The sequence below is a fragment of the Electrophorus electricus genome, chromosome 5 (assembly GCF_013358815.1).
Source record: "Electrophorus electricus isolate fEleEle1 chromosome 5, fEleEle1.pri, whole genome shotgun sequence".
In the NCBI taxonomy this organism is placed as follows: Eukaryota; Metazoa; Chordata; class Actinopteri; order Gymnotiformes; family Gymnotidae; genus Electrophorus; species Electrophorus electricus.
In genome coordinates, this window is record NC_049539.1 from 11,466,740 (window position 1) to 11,494,097 (window position 27,358).

General features: G+C 39.0%; 3 protein-coding genes across 5 annotated transcripts; 1 reads left to right on the plus strand and 2 right to left on the minus strand.

Annotated features, from left to right (window-relative positions):
* The first annotated feature begins 1,586 nt into the window (after positions 1-1,586).
* Positions 1,587-7,847, plus strand: cmc1 (C-x(9)-C motif containing 1). Of its 2 annotated transcripts, none has more exons than XM_027005373.2 (4): positions 1,587-1,751; positions 3,004-3,096; positions 6,742-6,832; positions 7,078-7,847. In XM_027005373.2, exons 2-4 carry the CDS (start codon positions 3,051-3,053, stop codon positions 7,196-7,198), a joined length of 258 nt encoding a protein of 85 aa, XP_026861174.1. In that variant the 5' UTR covers positions 1,587-1,751; positions 3,004-3,050; the 3' UTR covers positions 7,199-7,847. The 2 variants fall into 2 exon arrangements, with proteins under 2 accessions (XP_026861174.1, XP_026861173.1); XM_027005372.2 differs by having other exon boundaries at positions 1,587-1,710.
* Positions 7,848-8,027: 180 nt separating this feature from the next.
* On the minus strand, positions 8,028-15,891 carry azi2 (5-azacytidine induced 2). 2 transcript variants are annotated; one of them, XM_027005363.2, is made up of 9 exons: positions 15,733-15,891; positions 15,115-15,137; positions 13,924-14,143; positions 13,349-13,465; positions 13,165-13,264; positions 12,608-12,750; positions 12,299-12,357; positions 11,713-11,843; positions 8,028-10,129 (listed from the first exon to the last, which is right to left on the minus strand). In XM_027005363.2, exons 3-9 carry the CDS (start codon positions 14,134-14,136, stop codon positions 9,768-9,770), a joined length of 1,125 nt encoding a protein of 374 aa, XP_026861164.2. In that variant the 5' UTR covers positions 14,137-14,143; positions 15,115-15,137; positions 15,733-15,891; the 3' UTR covers positions 8,028-9,767. The 2 variants fall into 2 exon arrangements, with proteins under 2 accessions (XP_026861164.2, XP_026861165.2); XM_027005364.2 differs by lacking the exon at positions 15,115-15,137.
* A 4,439-nt stretch (positions 15,892-20,330) lies between these two features.
* On the minus strand, positions 20,331-22,709 carry LOC113574451 (nuclear receptor coactivator 7). Its single transcript, XM_027005394.2, has 6 exons — positions 22,615-22,709; positions 22,206-22,346; positions 21,637-21,789; positions 21,405-21,500; positions 21,230-21,303; positions 20,331-21,088 (listed from the first exon to the last, which is right to left on the minus strand). Exons 1-6 carry the CDS (start codon positions 22,681-22,683, stop codon positions 20,953-20,955), a joined length of 669 nt encoding a protein of 222 aa, XP_026861195.1. The 5' UTR covers positions 22,684-22,709; the 3' UTR covers positions 20,331-20,952.
* Positions 22,710-27,358: the final 4,649 nt, after the last annotated feature.

Below are 27,358 nucleotides of genomic sequence, written 5' to 3' on the forward strand. Positions count from 1 at the left end.
ATTCAGGTATTATCGCTATATGTTGAAGTATTGAAATTAAACACATTTAGATGCATATTTTGTGGTGTGGTCTCAGTATTTAGATTCTTATTGTTACAATTTAGCCCAGGTTATGTTACAACTTACCTGGGAAGTGGGGCAAGTTGTAACAATGGAACTCCATGTATTTGACATCAGTTAATTAGCTAATTAACTTTGTGATAAAGCTGGAGAAGTTGGAAATACTGCCAAGCAATACTGTCAATATTGATATCAAACTGAAATTAACATGTCAATAATTATTAATGGGCAGGGATGGGAAGGTTCCTTTAAAAATGTACTCTACTGTGAAAAATTGGGTAGAAAATAGAAGAAAGGAATGCATAGGGGTTCACAAGTCATGAACTTATGTGACCGTGAAGACATTGACTGTGATGTTTTAAAAAACAAATAAAAATATACTGGGAAAATAATTACAGATTAGTGATTGTTGAAACAATGTTTCTGTAACCAAATTCAAATGATTACTATATTAAAATAATGTTATCTGATTATTTCCATTTCTTTTGATTCCTTTGTAACCCATCAACTGTGAAAAAATTGAGAAACACCAGTCCCAGGATGGCAGCCAACATTCCATCTGTAAAAATTACAATTATAGATGAGATGCTGTCTACTAAAACAAATGTCCTGGTATCAACCCACAAGCTTCTTCTTCTTCTTTTTTTTTTGTTTTTTTTTTTTTTTTTAAATCTGTGCAGTCCAGTGGTGTAGGATTCATTTCAACTTCATTTCAACCATGTAAGTTATATTTTTTTGGTATTTTGATTATGTAACCCTGTTACATATCTTCCATTATTACCCAAAACCTTGTAATGGAACAGTGCTGCCAAAGTTTTGGACTAAGCATGACAATGACAACATGTTTGGAATATGTATATGCCCTTTTATGTTTGTCATTTTGATATAATAGAAACCTTTGTGTCCAAACTTCAGGGATAGGTGGCTAAATAACTTTCAGAACTATAAATTTGAATTCTTGGTTTCACCTGATCTTGCCTTTAGAGGGCATTTACAGTACTGTAGGGTCTGTAGGGTCTCTCTCTCTCTCTCTCTCTCTCTCTCTCTATCTATCTATCTATCTATCTATCTATCTATCTAGCACATGAATGGTTTAGAAATCCCCAGGAGAATGACTATTACAGTGAATTACATAACAACAAAATAAATCTTAGCTGAGGATAGCTTCCAGTGGCTAAGAAGCAGTTTTGATCTGCTAACTCTCACTGAGTGATTCTGGATATTGTCAAGACAGCTGACAAAGTTTATTAACGTAGTTATATTAGGAAACAGTAAAAAAACAAATGTTTTTATACTTAGATTGAAATAGACAGAATGTAAGCTTCTTGCTAAAAGAAACAATTACAATAGAGTACTTTAGAAAATGATTTGTAAATTTAAACTACCACGTAGATATATAGCTAAAACCAGGTTACTTTCTCAAAGTAAAAAAAAAAAAAAGATCAAACACAGTTTACACTAGTTTAAACCTTTTCGAATTCGGGCCATGTTAGTTACGTCAGCGGAAGTGAGCTATGTTTGGGACAGACCTGCGGTATCAGGGTCACACTGTATACACACGGTAGCTATTCCTGCCTGGGTTGTGGCTTTGCGTTTTGTTAGTATATCATAGTTATCAGCTTAATATACACATGGAGACTTCTAAAGCAGGTATTGATCTCCGAGCATTTGGATTTCAGGCTGAGTGAAGAGTAAGCTGTCCTAAAATGGAAGATTTTACTCTAGTTTGCTAGCTAGGTTAGCTAGGTAGCTAACGCCACCTAGAAATCTATTTAGCAAACTAATACACCTTAAATGCACCTTGAAAACGATTCTAGTAGCAACCGTGTGCATATGACATCTTCGTTACAGAATTTGGCTCGCCACTTTAAGCTAGCTACCTCATTTGTACATCACGATTTGTCCTCGTGCAGGTTGCTAACTAGCGAATAGCCATCGCGTAATTCTTTTAATTTGAAGGAGCTAGCTAGCTAATTTACGCTATCTGGCTTGCTGCTACTAGCATCAAGAGACGCTACTGCCGGTGTAGTTACATAGCGTTAGCTACAATATAACGACTATACAGCGACTTCTAATACAGTGATAACGCTAAAGATCGAGCAAGTATTTATTAGTAACTAAGTTAGTATTTCTACATCTCAGCTGAGTAAAGTGGTTGGGTTGGGCTGTAATGCCTCAGGAGATTAACAGATGTGCTAAGCAATTAAGAACTTTGTCAAAAACTTTGCAGCCAGTGCAAACTCAGCAAGACCAGGGTAGTTTGCCGTCACTTTGTGTCCTGGTAAAAAGCTGCTGTGTTCTGAGCTAGTTGAAGATTCCTTAGCGACAGCAGGATAACCAGCAGGGGAGTTATAGACCATCTTGACTATATTTGGGATTTACAGGATAAGTATTAAGGTGTAGGACAAAATCAACATCCTCACGTTAAGTAAACTTGGTATCCAATAGCAGTACTTTTATTTTTAAAGAGTGTAGTATATATTATTGCCCAATTTAATTTTAGTTATCCCCACACACATGTATATAGATGAGGAACTGCAGTGTACTGTAGTGAGAGATGTAGAAATATTCAACATTGCAATAAAGTTCTTCCTCCTACAAATTCAGAAGCGCTTTGCTTGCACAACTGATGAAGGGCCTTTGTCCGAAACATTTCTCTGGAAGCTCTGTGTACTTTTCTGCAATTTCGAAAAATCGCTCTATCGCTCTATCTATCTATCTATCTATCTATCTATCTATCTATCTAATATATATATATATTAGATAGATAGAATTAACAAAACAAATTTTTAAAATCCATTCCGACCAGTCTGCATAAGAACATGTTAATGAAAGTGTGAAAAACACTGAACTCTTAAAAAAAAAAAAGTAAGAAAAGTTGGCTTTGTTAAAAACAGGCATTGTTTTAATGATCAGTGGTGTGTGGCTGTCTCTAACCCCCAGATGAGCCACACTTGAGGCATGTGGAGCTCGATGTGCTGATTCCAAAGATGATGCGAGAGAAGGCCAGAGTGCTCTGTGATCAGCAGGCTGAAGGTATGTGTCCATTAGAGAGCCACAGAACTGGGGCACTTTGCAAAAGCATGCCAATTTTCTCAACCATGCCTTTCTGTATTTAAGTAAAATAGAATTAACATCTTTTCTTAATGGGTGGAATTTTGTCATCATAAAAGATAGGAAGAGAATATCTTGTCCTTATTGGCAAGTAATCAGATTGAATTTATATTGTGATCATTTTAGCTGATGCTTTTATCCAAAATAACTTAGTCATGACTGAGTACAACTTGAGCATGTAAGGGTTAAGTGCCTTGCACTGTGGAACCTTGGCAGTGGTGGGGCTTGAACCAGCAACTTTCCAATTACAAGTCAAGTATCTTAACCACTGAGCTATATATGCCTGGGTTCTCTAGCTGCAGCTAGCTGTAGTATTTTGAGAGGAAAATAACACAAATTTAGTGTTTAGACAGTATTTTCATCATATGCCTTTCAAACTAACAAAATGGAGCAAGATCTGTAATTTATAGTTAATGCATTATTTTGTTAACCTTATCAGAAGACTGTGGAAAAGTCTGCAGAGCCAAAAAAGTGTTTGCAAAACATTTTCATTTTGACCTTCCACGAGCTGTTCTTTTAGGTCCTGCATTTCCTGTAAATAATTCATTTCAACTTTTTGGTTATTTTTTTTTCCCAGGATGAGACCAACTGATTTCTAGATTCTAGATGTTGAGATTTGTCAAATTCTGAAACTGCAACCACAGTCCAAATGTTAACATTTGTCAGCTAGAAAATTTTCCCCATTTCACAGATCATATAAATTAGGTATTTTATGGCAGTTAAAGAATCTTGATTACAGTAAAAAAGGTGGGCTCATAAACCAGTACTTGATTCTACATCATGCTTTTTTTAAACAAAAGTGTTTTTAATAGAAAAGGTTGAAGACTTTTTTAAAGTTAATTTGAAGTATCAGTTCTTTAAAAAATTTTAACAGAAAGACTGTGGCTAGATCATTTATATACTTTTAGGATCTGAGGTGGTGAATGCTAAACCAAAGCAGCCCTTGGTTCGCATGCCTACTACTCATTGAGTTTTGTTGTTTTTCCCCTCCATTCTTCATACAAGTCACCTCACGGTTCTCACTCGCTTCGGTTAAGTTGGCGGGGTCGACACCCATCTCTGTTCGTTCTTCATTTTATCTTTTCATGTCCACACCTGCACACCATACAGAGACAGCAGCGCACACACTGACGAAGACGTGGAAAGCCCCCTCCTAACCTTCAGTGCACACTTTCACACCTCCTCCGTGAGTGTGTGTGTGTAAAAGAGAGAGTGTGAGAGAGAGAGTGTGTGCACACGCATTTGTGTGTGAACATACAGCTGCAGACTGCCTTGATGTGTCCTACTCTCCTGGACCTACCTTTCCTGTTAAAGTGGTTACAGTGTGATTTAAAGGTGCTGAATGTGAGATTTCCGTTTTAGGTGCTGTGTCTATTGTAAGATCTTCATGAATTCACCTTAAATGTAGAATCAGAGCTGAAGTAGCTTGTTTTTTCTGTTGTCATGGTTTTTGAGTGGTTCTCTAGTTGTGTCTTGTCCATTCTGGTGCTCCATTCGTCAAACCAATTCTAAGGTAATTTCAGACAAGGATACTGCAATGTTAAACCAAAGTTCACTAGACAGTTTGCATATATATATATATATATATATATATCTGTAAATCTAGGTCTTGTGGTTTCTTTGTTCTAATCTTTTGTTCTTTCCAAAGAGATTATCCAACACCACTTCTCCCCTCTGATAAATATGGTTCTGATATCACCCTTATTTACGGTTCTCTGGATATATCGTTTCAGCTTTTGTTGCACCAATTGCTCTGCGTCAGGCTTCTTTAATCTGAAAATCATATCAGGACTATTGATTTCTACGCTGCTGGAGAGATGATTGAGTTTGGATATCTTCTTTGCTTCTAATCATGTGAGAATTAATTGACTTTGGAGTAAAATCCCTCTGCTCCTGCTGCTCAGCCAACCAGAAGAAAGAGAACGAAGGGAAAAAAGTCTCAGAAAGCGCGTGCCCAGCAGAGGCCTGTGTCTAGGCCCACTGCACAGTGGGGGAGACTGACCTGCACTCCCACTTTACTGGGAGTTTACCAGGCAGCAGCACACCTGGTACAGTTCTATGTCACTTGACCGGTAGTCAAGTAGGACTCCCCAGTTCAGAAGCATCCATTCTTGAGAATTAGGATAGAAGATCCTAATGTATTAGGAGTATTGGAATAGACAGAGGATCCTAACATGCATTAGCTGAACTAGTACTACTGTTTAGGTGCCAGAGTGTACTATTTGCTGAGGAGGTGTGTACTCCCCCGAAGATCAAGTCTGTATTAGCAGCTATTCAATACTGCTTACATTTCACTGCCACTGTTAATTGATGAAACAGTGCAGTGCAGAGATGCAGTTTTTCCAGTGATAGTCTGGACTTGTTTCAATAGATGTGCTTTAATTTCATTTTGCTTATATTGGCGTTTACCGCTGTGATTAGGCTATCAAATGAATTGATAGAAAAATTATACAGTGTTCATCCTGATTACAATGAGTGGAGTGTGAGCAGTTTTATGGACCTTTAGAAAGCCATGTATGTTCCATACATGCTCCTACTTCTCATGTTCTTGCCTTTTCTTTAAGTTAGAAAGTGAATCTATGCTGCATTTTCAGTCAAAAATCAGTTCTGCTTACAGCACATGGACAGAGTCGATTGTTTACTGTACTGTGGTGTTTTTAGATTTGTGTTTATGCGTCTGACGGATTGAGTGGAATGGTTTTCATATGTATTAGATTAGTTTCGGGGTTGTGAATCCTGGAATTGGTTTTGCTCAATCTTCTCTGCATACAGATGAAACATGTTGACAATAATCAGTCATATATAAGTAATTGGAATTATTTATCTGGGAGCTTTGGGATGCAGGAAAGAGGAGCCTAATTAACGCACATCTCAGGACCTTGCTAACCACAGTGATGTAAAACCCTTAAGCAGCCTTTTCACACAGCCAAGCTGTCATTGTTCCTGTGCTTTCGGAGAGCGAAACTTTGACTCGGAACTCGAACGCTAGTTGTTCAGCATGGCCCCACCCACTCCTTTAATATTCATTAATATTTCCTTTTTCCTAAGTACCAGGTGTTATTGCATCCCACGTATGCAATTGCTAAAGATGAATGACAATACTGATGAGGTTGGCTCAACGGCTTTTGTGGTCGTGTGTAACCGGCCACTGGAGCGTCCTGTTCAGCACAAGGAGCTGCTTTTGCCCCATCAGCAGTTAACGATCAGGCTGCTGGGGCTCCATTTATGTCTAAAGCTTAGGGACCCAGAGAGTATTTATAACTGGGGTGCAGTGGTCCTCTCTTGGCCTGAAGGGTATTTTTGTTGGTGCCTTTTGCACGATGGTAGAGGTCTGAACACGTATGCAAGCAGCGTCCTTTATTTTAGCCTAGGAGAGGAAATGTGGGCTCTTGTCAGATAAGCAAAGTGTGGGTCCTGCTACAGCCTGCCAGAGGGGCAGTTTGTGGTTTGCTGTCTTGTTTCGTCCTTGGCAGTTTCACATCTTGAGTGAAAAAAAAGAAGAAGAAAGTTTTGTTTTTTTTCTAACTCACTGTCATCTGCAATCTGAACTTTTTCTTCTGTTAACAGCTTTCACTCATTGCTGCAAGGAGACTGGATTCCTCATGGTTGTTAAATGCCAGGAAGAAAACAAAGCCCTGAAGGAGTGCCTGACAAAGCAGTGAGTGGCTACTGCCCCTGAGAGACTGCTAACATGCAGTCATGGGACTGCACACTAGCTTCTCCTTCCTTCAAGACTGATGAACTGATGAATCACTACAGCTGGTTGGAACACAAACAGTGCTGAGATCTCCAAGAGTGGAATTAGAACCCAGACAGATCAAACCTATATCCTTTCTAAAAATTTAAATGTCAAAAAATGTTTTACTTGGTCATCTATATATAATGTATTCTTCTTGCTTACAGCTACAATGACCCTGCATTCTTTGAGGAATGCAAGCAAGAGTATATCAGGGAGAAACAAGAATATCAGAAGACTGGAATTTCTGCCAAGAACAGGAACCAGAAGTCCCCCAACAGCACATAGGAGCCCACACAGCCCCCACTGGGCCTCTGGGTCAGCTGACAGCAGTAGCAGCTCTCAGCGATACTCTCCATGTTGCGGTGATGCTGGAGATGCCTGAGGAAAGACACTTGCAGGCAACCAGCAAGAACTGGGGCTGATCTGGGTTACGTTATGATGGAGACTTTCCTAGTGGGCTGGTCATGGTTTATATTCATGATTGCCTTATATGAATCTTCACTAGCACCTAAAGCCTAATAAAAATTCATGGGAATAGGGTTTTTTATTTTTTTGAATTGCATCAGATAGCAGTGTGAATTTCCATCCACAGGGAATTATAGACAATTTTTCCCCTAAAAAAAAAAAAGGTTTTGAAAAAAAGTAGTTTACTTTGGTCTGTTTCTCTGATGGTGTGTTTGCAGAGTATGTCGAAACTATGAATGTGAACCATGGTCCAATTGTTTTCAGATAGCTTTGTTTTCCACCTCCCTTTATTTACACTAAAGATGCCAGAGTTTCCATAACAGAGTTGACCCATTATTTTGTTGACTATGTGAATGTTTTAGCAATATTATTTAATGTATATATACACACACAATTGTTTTGCAGTTGTAATGATGCTTGTGGTGTTTAAAAATCAAATCCTGATATCAAATAAAGTGATACTAAGGCAGCCAACTTGTGATCTGGCCATCTAACCTTTGATCAGCTCCATGGGTCTAACCAAAGGAAGAAAAAAGGAAATTGAGCTTTAGAGACTCCATCATGTATGCTGTATTCCATTTACCAAGGACATTCAACTACTTGGGCTGTGTATTGTCCTGTAAAGTGGTGAATACTGCTGTACAAAAACTGCATTACTACAAAATTTTATTAAAAAAAAAATCCATTATATATGAAATCCTACTAAAAGGCCAACTTGGTAGCCCTTTCAATAAACACTGAGTTACCACAGTCTCACAATATACACTGTAAATGGATTAAAACCATAAAATGACCACCTCCCCAACAAAGATTGATGCTTGTTTCCAGCAATTTAAATACTGAAAGACATGTTTTACTCAATGTTTGATTCATCAATAAGTACAAATGTTTACATTGATTTATTTAATATTTACAAACAGTTTGAAGCATGATCATCCTAAAAAATAATCTACACTAACTGTACATTGCATTTTGGTTCCCATAGTAGGAGTAACCGAACTGGACACAACTCCATTACCTCTGAAATCAAAATGTCAAATTATAAACCGAGGCCATAGTAACGGCCCTTCGTGCCAAGAACGGACAGATGACTCGTCACACGCTGACAGCGCTACCAGAGCGTGTCGGTGCGGTTTCATGATGGAGTTTCCTTAGCAAGAGCAATAAAAGAGGGTATTGATGATGACATGTTCCAGTCCTGCATCTATAACCCAAGAGATCTGATCTTAACTTTCAAAATGCGTAAACTGCACTTAGACATGTGCGAGAACATTTTCACATTTGTTTCTTACTGGGAGGTTTGATGTACTATGTGCTGTGGTACAGTCAGTACAGGTATAGATCGATATACACAAATGGATGTGCCAACATGTCGAAAAGCTTCGTTTTAAAAGTCAGCCCTAGGGAAAGAAATTGCCTGTTGTAAGGATCACGCTTTCAGGAATGACCCAGTTCCAACTATGCACCATAGCAACAGGTTTTCAGTTCAATTAAACTGGAATACATCTTATTCCATTTGTTAATTCAGTTTGTCTAAAGCCTTCAAACAACTAATAAATTAAATGGGATTTACTCCATGAAAACATGGAACCACACCAACCCTTTATGGATTGCCCACCCATTTAAACCCATAAGTACACACTAACCCAATCACATCTTGGTGATTAAAGGGAGTTAACCTGGGTAAGTAGACCAGAGAAGATACAGTCTGATACTGAATTAACATGCGACCTGAAACCCTCCATGGGCTCCTATGTGAAACAAAGTGCTAAACGATCTTAATATGAATGTGGAATTAATCCACTTTAAACAGTTACAGCATTACAACTGTAGCCTCTCTGTACACATTCTTATTTCCAAAAATGGTTCAATTTAAAGCCAATGTGAAATCATTTAATATTCGGAAATTAACAAAAATGTGTGGATTAAATAAGCATCACAGAGAGGGTACTGACAAGTATTAGCTACCAGACCTACAGCCATGTAACTCACCTTATTTATGATCTTTCACAGTAATGAAAATATGAAACAATACATGAACATAAATCCCTAAGGTTCAAGATGTACCAGTGGCTACACAGAAATCACAACAACAAAGATTCTTATTTGGAGAGTGAAAATTATGTCGGTTTTCTCTCTCTCTCTCATGCACACACACACGCGCACGCACACACACACACACACACGCGCACGCACGCACGCACGCACGCGCACGCACACGCACGGCCACCCCTCTCTGTAAAGTTATTTACATCCTCCAGGTGAAAGCAACACACCTGCCTTCAGCAGCAGACAGTGCAGGTGCTTTGAGGTACCTCATCCTGGACATTAGAGACGTGGGGATTTAAGGCAGATAGGGCATCTTTGTGGTTGGACACAGGGTTGCCTGTCAATATGGTTTGGCCCTGTTAGCACTGGAGCTGCTGGCCATGGGGTTCTCCCAGAACAAGGCGTCGCTGGGCCGAGGGTGGCTGGGGCTGTGAGGGGCCCCGGGCTGTGGGGGGCTGGGGGGGGTGACGGGGCTCCCCGAGGGGGCAGGGCTCCCCACAGGGGCTGGCCGCTGCAGTGGCCAGGGCTCCTTCCAACAATTTTCCTGCAGGCCATCGGTGAACAGGGGTGCTATCGAGGGGCCAGGGCGGGCTGAGCTGCAGGGGACCGGGGGGGCGCTGGGGGGGCGCGGTGCCGTCACTCGCACTGGGGAGCTGTTCCTTTCCACGTCATCCCGACACTGCACAGGCAGAGCTGAAGCAGCTACAACACACATCAACAATCCCATGCACCATCAACCACCATAAGCTTAGTTAAAAATCATCTTAACATACAAATTATTTAAACTTCAGATAGTACAATCCAAAATTTTATGTAGATAAATTAATGAGGCATTCAAATCCAAAAATACCAGATGTCAGACTGAAAAAAAATGACTATGAGAGAACACATGTAATTAACTACTTTCTCATTATATCACACAGCTCTCAATTTCCCTACGTGAATGCAGTAAAAAAATGGTTTGTGTGCACTTTTGTTGTGACAGGTCCCGTAAGATGGCTGGTTCACTAGAGGGTCACCAGAAATCTCCCTCTGCCTTACCATCTTAGCATGCAGGTACATGCACCTACACACACGCACTCGCATGCAAGTACCCACAAAAGTGCATACCCTCACAGTGCCACACTGCAGCATGCCCAGCCTAACCTCTAACCTTTTAAAGATTAAAAAAAACAAAAAAAACCTCTCTCTCTGTGTGTGTGTGTGGTGTGTATGACCTGTGTGGAAAAGGACCACCCTACTCACTGAAATAAGCATGAAGGTGGTCTTTAACACACTCCAGTTCACATTCCTCTGCTCTGTTTGGGAAACTCTAAGAAACTCAGAACCTCCAGACACTGAATCCCGCTTGGGCCACCACTCTCTCTCACATCTCACGCTACAGATGGGCAATTATTTCCACTTCCCTGGATGTGACTGGAGAAGAGGAATGAGATCATCCAAATGTGTTTTTCATCTGCTAACTTCGTGCACTGTAATGTATGTATGCTGGATTTGATTGCCTAGGTTTTGAATGGAGACATAAGGAAGATTGACCACATGCACTATCACTGTAGGTGTGAGGTCAAGCTTTTCCACCAGGCACTGAATTTATTTCATCTGGGGATTCATGAACTCATCATCCCTTCTCACAAGCAACCAAAGAAGGTAGTGGAGGAAAAAGAATGAAAAGAGGAAGACTCAGAAGCAGATAGCAGCAAGAAAAAGGGAACTATTCCACTTACATGCAGGCCTACTATTCTTATAATTCGCCAAGCACACACAAGTATTTATACCTATTCTACAAAATGTCTGAAATAATGTCTAATGACCTATTAGGCAGTTTTAGGATGCTCAAAGTGTAACTGGAGCTTTTTGTGCTCAAAATGGGATTGTTTTTCGGGCATCCTAAAACACCAAAACGTGAAGAAACAAAGACCAACATCCTGATGATATGTTATGAAGAGATCAATATATCTATAACTTTATACATTCTTGTTTCACAAGACTATGTAATTCCTTTTTAATTCTGTACACATAATTAGAGCTGTACGCCACCATCATTCATTCATTTTAAACTGGACTCTTTGTGAAAAGTGAGGACTTACAAAAAAGTTAAATTACCATTACGTAGAACTGTATATTCCTGTGAATAGGTTTGTGTGTACATATCTGCAGTATGTTTAAATGTATAAAGGTTTGTGAATATGAGAGGTGAAAGTAGATATGTGTGTGTGAAAGAGAGACAGAGTGTGGATGTAGAAAAGGGTGTGTGCGTACACAATTGTGTTTGAATGAGGACTGACCTCTTCGGAGAACTGGTGGCAAAGGTTTGTTTCGAAGCTTCTTCATTAAATCAGTTTGAGTTTTTACCAACGTCTGCAACCACAACATCTCACTGCAAACACCTTCATACAGTCTCACCACAGCCACCTCCCTGATGCCAAAACACAACCAACAATGAAACATCATTAACATGCATGCAAAATGTATATGTAAATTTACTTAAATTTATAAAATAAAATAAAAGACAATAAGTATGTTTAGGACATGTCAGGAATGTACAAAAAATATATATTCAATATCTATATTGCATATATTACAAATATTATCATGCAGGAGTCCAGGAGATGACCGAAATACCAGATACCATTAGCTTAGAATGTTTGCCTGCCTTAAGTCATTGATCAGTGTGGTTTGCCAGAAACAGGACATGTAACACATACTGTGCATTCTTTTACACCCCTCACATAAGAAAGAACAAACTGCATTGTTTACACTGAACAGATTCAAAACAAGCTACTATAATCAAACAGCTCCCTCTGGTAATAAGAATTTCTCTTCACTGTAGAAAGAAAACAGGATATACAGACCCGTGAGCAACCACATTACCTGGACTCTGCTGCCACCTCCTGGCTGTCATCATTCTTAACAGAGCTCAATGAATCTTCCTATTAAAAAAATTTAAAATCCATCAAGAAATGAATAATGAATAGTTCAGCTCTTGGCCAAATTGGTCTCACGAGGACATTATGTCAAATGGAGTAACAGTTACTGAGCAAAAATAAGACCTCATGCAAGCTCTTAAAATAAAAAGCTGTGTTAACTTGCATTTATATATGATGGTCCACAGGCATCACTTATAAAGGAGACACACACACACACTTGCTAGCACACGCTTGCATGTGCATATGCTCACACCTGCTTGAGACCACAGAGGTTCTGTAGCTGGCTATTTTCCAGTTTCAGTCTTTCCAGTTGTTTTTGAAGTGTGTGGTGCTGCAATTCATGGTTCCCTCGGTCCACCTGCCAGTAATCCTGTGTGTCATTCAGGCTTTTCATCACTGACAGAGCACCAAACACAGAGACACAAATACATCACTTACAGTAAACCAAAAAAGGTTACATCTTCTGTTCCTTTAAAGCCAACATGTATCAATTAATACTCCATGCAGTAAGGAGTAATTATTAATCCTTATTACTACACCAAATATAAATGTCAGACACTAATTATTTACTTTAATCCAAATCTAGAATTGGATTTTAAAGGCTTAGCACATTAAGCAAATGCATTTGGCTATAGAAACTATTTACAAAAAGAGTCGTCTCATTAAATACTGCAACATGAATTTCCTACAAGTCAAATTAGTTAAAACAGCATAGCGAAAACGTATACAGCACATTTTAGATGATAGGACACATGGCAGCTGGGTTGGGATATCTGAGAAAGCAGATCATGTGTTCAGAGGAGTACGTACCTTGGCTTGTCTCCATCTCAGACTTGAGCTGCAGCAGCTCCAGCTCTTTGGCTTGTAGCTGTTCCGTCAGGTGCCTTTCTGACTCAGCCCGCTCTTTCCTCTAAAGCACACATAGACACCCTTACTTACTGGTAGTCTGAGTCCTGAAACAGCAGCAGAACTCAAATGTAACAATGTCTCATACCAGTTTGTTAAGCTCCGCCTGCAAATCCTTCTTCTCCATGTAGATGCCTCGGTATGCACTGAATGCTTTGTTCATGTACTGGGGCCCTTCAGAGGGCGGGGCCTCAGGTCGGAACACCTGATCATATGTAAAACACATCAAAGTCAGCACCCTTAGTTACCCAACAGATCAGAGTTCAATTTCATCACCCTTATATGATTATGTCATGTTTCATTTCCAGTGGCACGGAACTTTAAAACTTATGGACATTGCATAGATGACGCATCTGTTTGCATTGACAGTTGTTGCTATAGCAGCACTGAAGCTAGAAATCTCAAAGAATAAGAACTGATCTACAATCTCTTAACTTCCTAGAACTTCAGGAGGACTTTCCTTTCACTGATGATGAAAGACCTCTGTACGAAATGTCCCGTTTCTCTGGAAACAGTACTTCACTGGAATTCTGCCTATCTATATCTATGTCTAGATATACATATAACACATACATACACATGTAACACACTACCCAGCACACTAAAATGTTTTCTACCCTAGGCTGAAGCATGGTGAACTGTGGAGTCAATGGCTGAGTTCACCTTGTCCTCGAGCTGCTTGACACGCTTGCGGAGCAGCGTGTTCTCCTTCTCTGTGTCCCGCAGGCGCTTTTTGATGTCCTCATAGGCCGTAACGAGGGCGAAGTGAGAGGCGACGGACTCGTCCCCCGCGCACGCCGCTACAGGGCTTTCCGCCATATACGCTGTCTCATGCTTCAGAATGCAGATGTCGTCGTCCACCAGCGGTGACTCCATGCCAGAACTGCAGTGGGACATGTCCCAGTGGATCAGAGAGATGTCAGGCATTTCTACTGCGTTTACCATAGTTTCAGGTCTTAGATCTAGTTCCCTTATGGTTTTTTAAAGCATTATCAGAAGTCTGGGAAGATGAAACAGCTGGTTTATTACTTTAACACAGGAAAAAACATTAGCACAGCTTTAATAAATGTGAGAGTTACACTAACTTTTGCTTCTCAAGTGCACTAATCACACATGTTTTCATTCGAATGGATGAGAGTACTCAGGTTTACTTACTGACGTTGCATGGCATAGGGATTAAATAGTGATTCTCTTATTCCGCATTGCTGGACATTGTGACATTCTGATATTCTGATGCATGTCGTTCCTTATGTAACAGTACTTATGCGGGTAATTATGCTAGCTAGCAATGTAGATCAATGTATTTTGCTAGTTAGACTTATGATTACCACTAATTGCTTTAACTGTAAGAAAGGACCAATGCCCTGAATAAAGCTGAAGGCAAAGGCCATGGCACTGGAATATGTGGTAGAATCTGGAGCCAAGGGCTCTCCTCAGAGCGTAGAAAGGCAGGTAAAGCACAGACACAGACCTGCCATTATAACAGATGGACAATTCAGTCCTACACTGAACTGTCTGACTGAACAAACTTAACATGCTTGGATGGAAAAAAAAACAATGTATCAGAATATGGACAGACTAAACCTACTGACCTTCTCAGTTACATACACACCTACACACACACACAGACACACACACACACACAGTCAAAACCTGAAGTGAAGAAACAAGGTTTCCAGAGAAACAGGACGTTTCAGACAGAGGTGTATGAACATCTAATTAAGGACCTCTGCCCCCGATTAACATCTTGCTTCAGTTACTCACTTTAGTCTTCTTCAGATATTTATATTATATATGACACACACACAGACACACACACACACACACACACACACACACACACACAATACTTACTCTATATATTAAGTCGAGGGTCCCTTGTAAGATTCATACAGGTTTGTCGATCATATTGAGATAAATTGTTTTCAAAAGTGAAAGGGAAAGTATTACTCGTTCATGAAAAAGAAATCAAGGGGAAACACCGATTTAAAAAATCAACCTAAAAACTAAACCCTCTCTACAGGAAAAGATACAGGCTTCATTTGTAATAATGAAACATTTTAGCGTTAGTTAAAATAATGCAATTAGCTTCCTAGCTAAAGCAGCAAAAAGGACTGAGGGACAAGAAAAACTGTACTATAGACAAACTGTACTATAGACAAACTGTACTATAGACAAACTGTACTATAGACAAACTGTACTATAGACATTGACAATAAAACCCGTGCGTGTCTGTTTAACTCCACAGAACATTCTATGATGACTCATGCATCTGGACAAACAGCTAAAACTACACACATATATTGTCAAAAAATGAGATATCGGATAAACTGTCAAGCATACTGTTCAAACAGCAGCAGAGACAGAAAACAAATGTTCCTCCTCCTAGTGTACGAGCTAGCTTCAATGTTAAGACTATCTGCAGCTACCTACTTACAAGCCAAGCTGCAAGCTGGCAAAGCCAGTACTTACCGAATAGCAGTCAATTTAAAGTACAAACTACGCTAAAAATATAAACCATGATAAAACTTCAATTATAAACAGGATGTGGTAAATTCACGAGATTGCGTTTCTTCGTTAGGATTACAGGAAAATGTCAACGACTGACACAAACATAAACCGGGAAGTAAATCACCTCAGTGACGCAACTTTTTTCCGGCGGAAACAAGGTTGCATAAAATATGCCCGCGCCTTAATAAAAACAGCGCAAATGTCTAAAGGCATTGATCATACCCTGTCTTGATGTCTTCTATTCAGGAGGCGTATTAGTAGTTGAATATAGGTTGCTGATTTTGATTAAAACGAGAATACCCAGCTACAGTGGCGGGCTAATCGTCACTTTCGTGACTTTCCTCAGCATTAGCTACACTAGCTGCGGTAATTTAAAGGTAGCTCAAAACTGACTAAATTTCGTTTATTCAGCTGTGATTAAATCGTCAGGAAGAATGTATGCATTATTTCCCCTTTGTTCTTACATCTAGGTAATTATGGTCTTCAGCCGTACGAAATATGTAACAATACAACAAAAATAATTAAAATAAAGTTAGCCGAACTTCCAATATGTATATATTTCAATAGTATAAATTTCAGCATAGTATGGGCCTAGATAGCAGTATATAAGTATTTAGCAGCTATAAGTATTTGTTGCTGTCTGTATGAGGGGTTAAGTGACATACACAGTATAAATTCAGATTTTCATTGGGATTCTTATCCACAGCATGAATGAACCAGTTGTGAATAATAAGGACAGTAAAGAGAACTTGGATGCAGTGTGAATCAACAGACTGTAAGTTGAGAACAATTTCTAAGAATGTGAGCTTCAACTCAGATTCTATCTTGGGTTGCCACAAGAACTCAGGGTCCCTTCACAGCTTGCAATGCATCCCTCAGACCCCACACTAAGGCTCATGTGAGACCTCTCCCTGGGAACTGCCTCCTCTCAGCTGCACTCTGTAAATCTGGTTCAAGTAAAAGCAAGCACATGGGCAAATATATACACCTGATTTAACTCATCAGTTAATTACCAGGTTTGGTAGGAGCAAATAAAACCTCCAAATCTGTGTTTATAAAGATTTTTGAGGGGTATTTCTTTTTTTGCCTTCATAGGTGGCCGGCCATAATTAGTTTAGATCCGTCATCAGAGCAGTATGCACTCTGGGATAGAGAGGGCCATGTGCTAAAGTACCATGTGGAGTTTCGGGGGGATCCACACTTAAGGTTCTGGGCCTCTGCAAAGAAAGTGGAGCTTTTTAACTTTCTCTTGTCCCAAGGAATTATTACTTGTGAAGTAATAATGTGAAGTAATGGAACTGAAAGACATCTTCTCCCTTCTGCTTTTTCAAGCCTAAACATCTCAGATGTGTGCAATCATATGAGAAGGCTGTGGAAGAAGCAATGTGTGCTCAGGCTCTAGAATGTAAGGAGAGGCTTCTTCTTTGCCATTTTAAACCAAAGGAATGTGAGCGCAAAAGTCTTAGCTGTAGTACGGCTAGAATTATAGTGTGGAGAAAAAAGGGTCAATTGTTTCCTGCTATTAGTGTTTAGTAGGCTTCTGTAATAAACATAATTAACTCCCTCTTTATCCTTTTTATTTTATCATCTCAGCTCATAGGGGAAGAGCTTTCTGTTGTAATCTGAATTTTAGGCTTATTGTGTATGTGTGTATATAGTGGTGTGTAAGGCGAAGATGCTGATGAATGCTATAGAGCTAATGATCGACCAATGCAATATCAAGCAACCTGCACAATACTGCTCTCCTCACCAGCAGCTCTGAATGAAGGTAAACAAACTGTTTTATTCTGCCAAGCCCATGAGCCATTAGTTGCATCTTAATCTAAACATCGGTAAACAGTGCGGCTCACAGGTTCCAACTGGGCCTCATGCTGAGCCTGGCAGGGCTTCACCAAATGCAGGGCCTGCCATAACATGCTTTTATTGGGTGATGCATGGAGCTTTTATTTACACAGGAGAACCAGGAGTTCAGAGACATTATGGAACTTGAAGAGAATCTGATGATAATCAAGGGCTTCAGGTTCTTCTATGCCTCTTGAGTGGAAGACTTGTCCTTTGTACAGGTGCCTTAGACTAACACTAGACACACCCGTTTTGCATTCTCCAATGTGCCACCTTGGGTTAGCTGTTTGGTTTTTTTTTTGTTGGTTTTTTTTTTGTGTGTGTGAAGTACATTGCTATTTAATTTACTGTATTCATTTTATCTTAAAGTTGAATTTTAAATTGTTGTTGGAAAATGTTTTTTATACCTGTTTTTTCTCGGTTCATAAAACAATTGTGGTGCCCATTTATGAAATTTTGTAGTGCATAAAGGCAGCCAGTAGATAGAGCTATTTTATAGTTTTCCTGATGCCAGTCTCCATTAAAGGATATTTCAATTAACATTTCTCTTGCTCTTGTGTTGCTGTGGGAAGTAGTATTATAATACCAGGCCATAACATTTTGCTGAAATAAAGTGTAAAATATAGGAAAACCTTTAAGAGCAAGGCATCCAGTTCAGTCACTGCAAATGAGCTTGAATTTTGTGTTCCTTCTAATAAAGCAAATGTTATTAATGACACATTTTTAATGTCACATTAATAATGTTCACCTTTGACATCACTTTTATTTTGGAAAAAGCACAGCTTTTTTGTTTAGTGCAGAGGTGTCAAACTCAAATATACAGTGGGCCAAAATTAAAAACTTGGACAAAGTCACAGGCCAACCTTGATATTTATTGAAAAAATGTCTATAATTGAGGAAGTTTTTACAATTGAGGAACCTTTTCATATGGAAACAAACTTAAGTTTTGCTTAAACATTGAATCTGGAACAAACGAAGCTTAATACTATAAACACATAAAATCAAATGTCAAATAAAAGGCATCTGTGGCATTCTAAAAACAAAAACAAAAAACTCTTATGCCTCTCTCTCTCTATTTGTAGCCTTCCGAGTAAATTTCAGCGATAACCCTTTTTTCACAGGCTAACAATAATTTCCTTCAATGAAAATCCAACCATTCAAGTCCATGCTTTGAAGTAGCAAGGAAAAGTGCATAAAGAAAACATTAATTCAAGCTCAGTTTGCTAAGCTCTGATGCACACTAGTCCAAGACAGATACCTGGCATCTTTTCTTGGATGCTAGTTCATCAATGTTTGGCGTCAGGCTCTGAGCTGAGGAAATCCTCAGGATAAAGTGAAGGTGTTCATGAGTAAGACGACTCCTGTGTGATGTATTGTTCATCTTCATCAAGGAGAATAGTTGCTCACACAGATATGTGCTGCCGAACATGGAGAACATTTCAGCATCTTGGGTACGGAGCTGGGGCATTGTGTCAGGGATGTGCACCGCTCACAGCCTCATACTTTGACTTCAGCGTGTCACTACACTGGAGTTCAAGCAGCTTCATCAACTGCAAACGGATTACTAAGCAGTTAAAACCTACATTTCTGGGCATCATAGTCAGCAAATCGTCGGGTAAACTTGGCTCTGAGTACACTACGTTTTTCAGCAAACTGTGCAATGGGGAACACGGCGGTAAAGATTTGCGTTTTTATGGTTTGGTTTCCTTGCAGCATCTGAGTCTTCCACAGGCATAATTTCGTTTTAAAAGCCCTCACTGCAGCGTACATGTCTGTAGTGACACGACCCCGCCCCTAAAGCTGCAAGTTGTGCAGCTTGTAGCATGAGGTTGCTAATGAACGTCAACAGAGGAGAGGGCGCTTGTGGGTCCTGATTGACGCGCCAACGCACCAGCAGAGCATTCTGGGATTTGTAGTATTAGTGGTGCATGCGCTGTCTAGTAGATGTTTGGTATTTTCTCGCGGGCCAAATATGATTACGCTGCGGGCCAGATTTTGACATCGTGTAAAGGAAGTTCACATAAAAATCATGACGTAAAACCCTGCGTCCAAACACATTCACTGTAACATGATGAACACTGGTAAACTGACACACCAATTTAAATAAAACATTCACAGAAACACATGTTTCATTTTCAGGAAGCTTATAAAGTTATTATACTAGTCAAAACTATTATTCTAGCCAACTAAAAATACTAGCCAAATCTTTGCAACCAATTCAGTTATGTTTTGAAGCATTATTTTTAACAGTGTAGCACATTTCTCTATTTCTACTTTATTTGATGTTCATGAACATCTGCCAATCTCTATACCTTCTTGTTTGCCTGAAATCCAATGGCCAGTTGAAGATGACATCTTCATTATATTCGCATCTTATTTTGTCATTCCCTGATCTCACTGAATTTTCAGATTGGCTGTTACCCTTTGATCATTAGGGTCTGTGGCTTGACCTCCATAGATCTACTTTAGGAGAATGCCTATTGTAAAATGCACTATACTAATAAAATAGACAGATAACTAAAGCAACTGGCAAAGCTCCCAAACTCTGTAAAATATTCTGCCATTTAGATTTTAGGTCATGCTCTGGTCATCTAGTACACATATGCTTCCTGACTAGCATTTTGAAACTTGTCCTAGATTAACAGATTAAAGTGTCCTGCATTAAAGTGTTTGATGCTAGATGGATTGTAGATAAACTAGAACAGAATCACAGAGAAATTATTTATTGTAACAAAAAGGTGAATTACAGACAGTGTTGGCACTGCATAAGAATACTACAAACAAATGTCTGCAATGTCTCAAATGTTCTTTTTTGCAATAAAACAAAATTGAACATGTACAAAATAAGAAAGAATGATTAACAAATTGTACAATTTAAAATGTAACATTCCTTTTCAAAATCCTTTTCAGAGCCTGCTCATTCAGATATTAACAAATATAAACAATTTTATGCTATAATGCTTTTCAAAGTGAAACAGGAAGGACCCACTTGGAAAAGTACAGGCTCCAAGTGTGTTGAGTGCAATCCAATATCTGTCTGTGTTGCTCTGTGTTCTGTTACAGAATATCTTAGTCTTAATAGTGTCATGTAAGTGTCAACTAAAGAATTCCATTTTCTCCTAGCAGAGCTCTAGTGCAGTTTTGGTCTAGTCTTCTAACGGCTTTAGACAGAGTTTGTACATTGCAAAACTGCCACAAATCTCAACCTGCCTCAACCTGATTGCATGCTGTGCTTTGTCTCTGCATGACACACCAGTTTCTGGGCTGGAATGTCAGGTTAAACACAGTTCCAATCAGCATGCCTGTTAAACCTTGAGCATGTTGGTTATATGTTTGGCTTTACTGGAAGGTCCACACCTCCAGGGCCTGGATGGTGAAGTCATGCTGGGGGGAGAGGGGCTGGTTGTGGAACGTATTACAAGGAAATGTGGCTCCATGATAGAGGTCAGCATCCACCCAAAGACCAAAAGAGCCCCTAAAAGCAAAACAACACCGGTGAGGGATGGCTGTCACTCTTAAGTAAGATTGTTCAGAGAATTTACCTATATATTGTATTAATATTGTTACAAAATAAATGAATGAGCTGCTGAGACAAAATAATGACTGAAAAACATACCCTCCCCCTCCTATTTGAAGGGAATCAAGGAATCCTCTCACAAAATAAGAATTTTCCCCACTCCAGCAGAACATCTGTGAAAAAAGAGCAACTTGTTTCACATGTTTAATCAGAAAAAGACATTTCTGCTAAAGCAAGCAGACACAGGTGAGCAAAGAGATAGAGATGAACAGACCTTAAACTCTGGGCTGAATGTGAAAAGGAAAGTCTCTCCTGTGCCATAGCAGCGGTCGCTCACTCTGAACGGATCTGAAGAGAATGCACCAAATACCTGCAAACAGTTCACCAAAGCAACTCTGAGATTTCATATACGCTACCATTGCACTTGCTTTACTTAGACTGTATTTAATGTAAAAATGTGACTAAAAAAAAATTTGCATGCACACAGGATTTCTCCCTGTACTAACCTGGTTGCGCATGTCCTTAATGAGCAGCAGGACTGGGCGGTCCACATGAGCCATGCACCTGTACAGGGTTCTTAGGCTGGTGCCATGCTCCACAGTGCTGTAGACCAGATGCCACAGACAGCACTGGATCCGCGCAGGCAGGTGGCTGGCCAGCTGTGGACACACACATACAATCACTAGTGAACATCTGGATCATCTGCAGGTTTTGCCACATGCCTCTTCAGGTTCACACTATGTGATATATCATGACCACATATTCAGACAGGTGCTAAATATTAACACCTAATTAAATCATACACAGTATAATTTGACTATATATATTTTGTTTCCATATACAATTTATATTGTGTCATTAAAAAAAGCCATGAATTCCTCACATCCCCATCAATAACTTATTTAAAAACAGAAACAGTCCTCCACAACCATATTACATTAAGCAAATAACAGACAATTCAGCATCACTTATAACTAAAAAATGTCCTAGCCTTGATAAAATTAAGTGGCATAGGTATCTATTAACACATAGAGAGTAGACTGATCTATGAATAGATATGTATAGAATCACTCACACTCTGGATATGGTGCTCCAACAGGATGTGGCTGTGCTGTTTTAAAATGGGCAGTGTGTCGTCCACCTCCTTGTCAGAGGTGCATGTGCTCTGGGAGCTATAGATGCTCAGTGAACGCTTTGCCTTTCTCACTGTGATTATCTGCAGAAGCAGACAACAAGAACATCTAATGAAGCAGAAAATATGACCTACCCTCTTTGCTGGTTTTCTTTAAGGCTGCATTCCTAGTGCATGTAACGATTCAGCTCCTAAAATAACAGACGCCTGCTGACAGGCACGCAAACGCAAACCAAATACCTGGATCATGCATGTATTTTAATCTCTTCAGAGGGATTTAATGCTTTTAAAATCCTTCTGAGAATTCCATAAAATGCCTTTTTGAATTTGATCTGCAAAGGCAGAACCTCACCTGTACATAAGGCTCCTCATGTCCTTTGGAAAAGTAAAGGATTTTTATACTCTCCTCTGTTGATCTCATATTATCTCGTTTCTAAAACATGCATCTAAAATACATTTATATTTATATATATATATATATATATATATATATATATATATATATATATATATATATATATTTATATATATATATATATATTTATATATATATATATATATATATATGTGTGTGTGTGTGTGTGTGTGTGTGTGTGTGTGTGTGTATATATATATATATATATATATAAAAATATATATATATATAATTATTTTTTTTTATAGTTCTTATGCAAGCCTTTGTCCTCTGTAGCTCTGCTCTGTGAATGAATGGACAATCCCTCATTTATGCACCATATAACGTGCCCACAGAAACCCTCATATAACCTTATTGGTGTGTTGATTTTTCCTCTCTATATGCACTTGTGTGCCATTGGTTGCTTCACTTGCTAGATAGGTTTCATTTCTGGTAAAAGGCTTAGAACAGGAAGTAAAACCTAAAAAGACCATTAAATGTGTGAAGGCAGTTACAAAAGACTGAAGTGAATCCTGGAATAGAGAGGTTGTGCCGTGCATTGATTATGTGATAATATTGTGCTGGGAGGAGACCTCCTGATTTACGCAATTCACAGTTGGTTTCTGTGAAAGGATTCCTGAGCAAGCTGTCAATCACAGCCAGCTTGTCTTTGTTGACCACCAAGAAGCTCTGTTTCCTGCCATGTTTTGAGTAAAGGTTGGGTGACCACTGCACAAAAAAAAGTGTAGAGGTGGTTGACTCTGGAGAAAATCATAAGAGTAAACAACTTACACCTTGAATTTCATTCATTGGTAATATAATGAGGGATATCATTAACATAAAATATGTAAATGAATATATCGGTAACAATTTATAACCATTTCTTTAATTGACCCTCATATGCATTATTACCAATATGCAATTTAAATACTGTGACTAAAGCTGTACAATATAAGACACAAGTGGAATGAATGAAAGTGCTCTAGCCTGCTAGCACATATCATCAAAACCGTTGGCCTATTTCCACACACCCACATACATACCACATAGCCCAGGAAATGAGCATCAGCTTCTTAACCTGCATGCCCCAGCCAGCAGCCTCAGTGAGAAACACTGGAATGCTGTGCACACTGCTGCCCACAGCCCGACACAAAACCTCATATTTTTAATCATGAGCCAAAAAGTGCAACGACATCCACTTACTCTCCCACACTGTAGGCTGCCCCCATGATGAGAAAGAGCAGGATTTAGCTCACAGGTGCAGAGAAAGGTGGAGGGAAGGTGGAGAGTGGCAAGGAGTGAAACGTACTGGAAGCTCAGTTCAGTAGCACCATGTCCATGTGCTCTCCATGCTCAGCCTGCTTTTATAATGATAGAAATAAGCCCTTCCAGTAAGCCCTCCCAAGCCAACTACTGCTGCTCTTTCAGAACCAGGTTAAGATGGCTGCTAGGTAATACATTAACCCAGCCTGTCTCTGTCTCATACCAAAAAGAGTGGGGTGCCAAAGTGCTAACGTGCAGAAGAAGTGGGTCAAGGGACACGTGTCTGGCCTACATTAGAGGAGAAAACGACTCCCAACAAGAGAAAGCTTAGTAAAACCAGTTGAATCTTGCTGGCTCCTCACGCCATTCCTTTCCAGTAATTTTCAGAGCCGTTTTAATATTGTGCCCATGACAGAGCTTTTGTATATGAAATAAATATGTTTTTAAAACTGAATATTCAATACATGAAAAAAGAACATAATTTATGGTTAAGCACAGCTTAATGGTCTCAAATGAACTTAAATGATATGAAAAAAAAAATTAAGAAGAACAATTGACAGCTTACATTCACAACTGAGGGCCATTGTAGTCTCTTACTTTAGAGCAGGCACAGATGGCTTTTTGAAACTTGTGCTGCAAATCTGTATCTCAATTACAGTCAAATATGCAGTGCCAATCAGAAAATGGTTGTTGACTTAACTTTAGCAGTGGCTACTAATGCAGCATATTGAAATCTGGTCAGTTATAAATTAATGTAGTAGGAACTTCTGCTAAGTGAAATATTTGTGATTTGTATGGGAAATATGGCACTGCACAGAGATACTACACCGCTTTAGAACCAAATGACCAGTTACTCTACAAAAACACAATGCAAGCCTGTCTTACAGCTAGGAGCTTTACTGTTCTAATAAAAGCATTGTTCTGATAACACTGACCAGGCTAGATTAAAGTTTTAGAATAAACACCTTTATTCTAAACCTTGAACCTTAACCACTTTCCCCAGCGGTGACGGCTTTACCAGGCTTGAGGCTTCAATGCTGTAGCTGCTGCAATTTTGGTTCACCAAGTACAGCCATTGGAAAATAAATAGCAACAAAGCAAAAAATCTTACAGTACAGATGTTACCAGAGGACTTGCTTGCTACCTTGCTGCTCACCTGTGTAGGACTCCTAGTTTGTTTCATATCCTGGTTATAATGTGTATGACTATGTATATGACAAATAAACTTTGATTTGATTTGATTTCATAGCCTGCTTAGTTCAGTTTTGTTCAGTTTGTGTCTGTGAGTGCCATTTGATTGTATATGTACCTAGTGTCTGTTACTGAACTGGCCTTAGGAAGAGGTTGCCTGTTTGTTTTGAGGTTGGGGTTCTCAGAAAGTAAGTTAAGAGTTATATTTTTGTTTTGCAATGTATGTATATGTCTTGTTTATTTTTAGAGAGGGCTTTGTTTGTGTTTTGGCACTGGACCACTTCTGAAGCCTTACCAGTCATACATATTACATGTTATGTCTTGAAGACACCTCTTTCTCACCTTATCACTGTCGTATATTTTACTCATTTCTCAGATAATGATCTTTTTTTTACACTGTTACGGCTCTATGGCCTAGACAGGGTCATAACAATAGGCATAACCTACCTGATTTTGATGCCGTGCTAAGGGCCTAAGTAAAGACTGAAGACATACTAATGTGTTGGTGGATGGTTTTATTTCAGGGTGGCATTTTTTGGTAAAAAATAAATTAAAGTGTTAATAATTAAAGTGATAATGTCAGCAATGAATATCCTGGATGTATGTGGATGTATGTACAAATATTTGTATTTTAGAACAACTTCTATTTGTAAAACTGTAAACTAGCTAGGCCTACTTTGTTCATAGCTAGCACTGCCACTCAGTGTGGAGCCTCCTTCTAAGGAAACCCCCTAAAACTTTCCACAGCTCTGTGGGTAGAAGCATTGTTTGACTTTCTGGAAAGTTGAAGAGGCGGAGATAGTGTGTACGAAAGAGAGAGAGAGAGAGAGAGAGAGAGAGAGAGAGAGTGAGAGAGATGCTGTTATTTTTAAGGCAAGTTTAATTTCCAGAGATATTGGGTTGCTCCCATGGACAGTAGAACACTATGGTGATGAGAAAGAGGGGGTGAGCGAAAGGTTGAAGGCCATGGGTTACTAGAGGCTAGTTAATCCTCTTAAATAACACTTGCACTTACATAACCTTGGCTGTTAACTGAGATGCTCTGGCAGATTTTTTTCCATGCTTCAAAAAACACACTGTATGTTGTACTTCAGACCTCTTTTATAACAGCTCTACTTTGGTAATTGGTATGAAATAAAGTGTGCTCTGTCTGTAATGCAGAAAAATGAATAATCTTTAGGATTTAGGTTTACTGGGATATTTCTACCTATTTTACCAGTCATCTTAATATAAATACATTTATATAGTATGTGGAAAGGATCATAATTAAACTGAATTTTTTTTTGAAAATTTGTATATCAAGAGAATAGCATTGGGTCTGTCATAATGTTTTTAAAGTGGATTCCTAATGAATGAATTTTATGGCTTTCTTGATACCTTTAAAACTTTTTAACAGCTAAAGATCAGTACTGTGCTGTCAATCATATCATTATCAAACTCAGGCATGAAACTCATGTTAACTCAAAATAAGTTCAGTGACTTCAGCAGAGCAGTCTGTGTGACACAAGACTTATACACCTATGTTTTACAAAGCTCATTTTCTCATCTAGAAATATTAAAGTTCCTTATCAGAACATGTTTAATCTGGTGTCCAATCATGTATTACATAAAGGGCATCTTAGACATTAATGATATCATTAATGGCATTTTCTTTCATTTGTTTGGGCAACTGGTTTTTGAGGTGATTCTGATGAGTCATTGAGAAACTCAGTTCACAGAAAGTTTTGTTTTGTGACTATACACCCAAATTTCCTCTTATCTTTAAAGAGAATTAGAGAAAATGTCAATAAAAGCAATAAACTGAAAAGAGCAGACCCATCCAGCAAAAACGCATTGAAAAGATAACTTAACAATGCTAAGATTTGGTTGACAGCTGACAGGTAAAATGCTGTCTTTTTCAGGTTATTGAAAAGATGTCTAGAAAAGATGTCTACATCTAAATTCGGTTGAAAAGTGAAAGCTGAAAAGCTGTCTCTTTCAAGTTGTTGAAAAGACGCCCCTTTGCGTCTAAATTTGGTTGTAAATTGAAAGGTGTAAAGCCAAACTTTTGTATAGTGTAGACATCAGGATGCAAACACATGGTGTGACATAATATATTACTATATTCTATTCTGTTCAGTTTTCCCACAGAAGGGTAACACCTTATTTGGATAGTCCTCCCACAGAGAGTTTACGGAAAATATCTAACAGCATGTCTAACAAAGTAAATACAAATAGTCGACAAACAATTAGTAAACTATTAATCTTT

Bases quoted from the DNA above. Each gene is read 5' to 3' on its own strand.
- cmc1 (XM_027005372.2), top strand. The intron at 3,097-6,741 runs GTATGTGTCCAT...TTCTGTTAACAG, and splicing joins CTGTGATCAGCAGGCTGAAG to CTTTCACTCATTGCTGCAAG. The intron at 6,833-7,077 runs GTGAGTGGCTAC...TCTTGCTTACAG, and splicing joins AAGGAGTGCCTGACAAAGCA to CTACAATGACCCTGCATTCT.
- azi2 (XM_027005364.2), bottom strand. From the start codon at position 14,136: ATGGAGTCACCGCTGGTGGACGACGACATCTGCATTCTGAAGCATGAG. The intron at 12,358-12,607 runs GTGTGAGCATAT...TTTTTTTAATAG, and splicing joins ACCTCTGTGGTCTCAAGCAG to GAAGATTCATTGAGCTCTGT. The intron at 10,130-11,712 runs GTCAGTCCTCAT...TGTGTGTTGTAG, and splicing joins GCCACCAGTTCTCCGAAGAG to CTGCTTCAGCTCTGCCTGTG.
- LOC113574451 (XM_027005394.2), bottom strand. From the start codon at position 22,683: ATGAGATCAACAGAGGAGAGTATAAAAATCCTTTACTTTTCCAAAGGA. The intron at 22,347-22,614 runs GTGAGGTTCTGC...CTGCTTCTGCAG, and splicing joins ATGAGGAGCCTTATGTACAG to ATAATCACAGTGAGAAAGGC. The intron at 21,501-21,636 runs GTTAGTACAGGG...AACTGTTTGCAG, and splicing joins TTAAGGACATGCGCAACCAG to GTATTTGGTGCATTCTCTTC.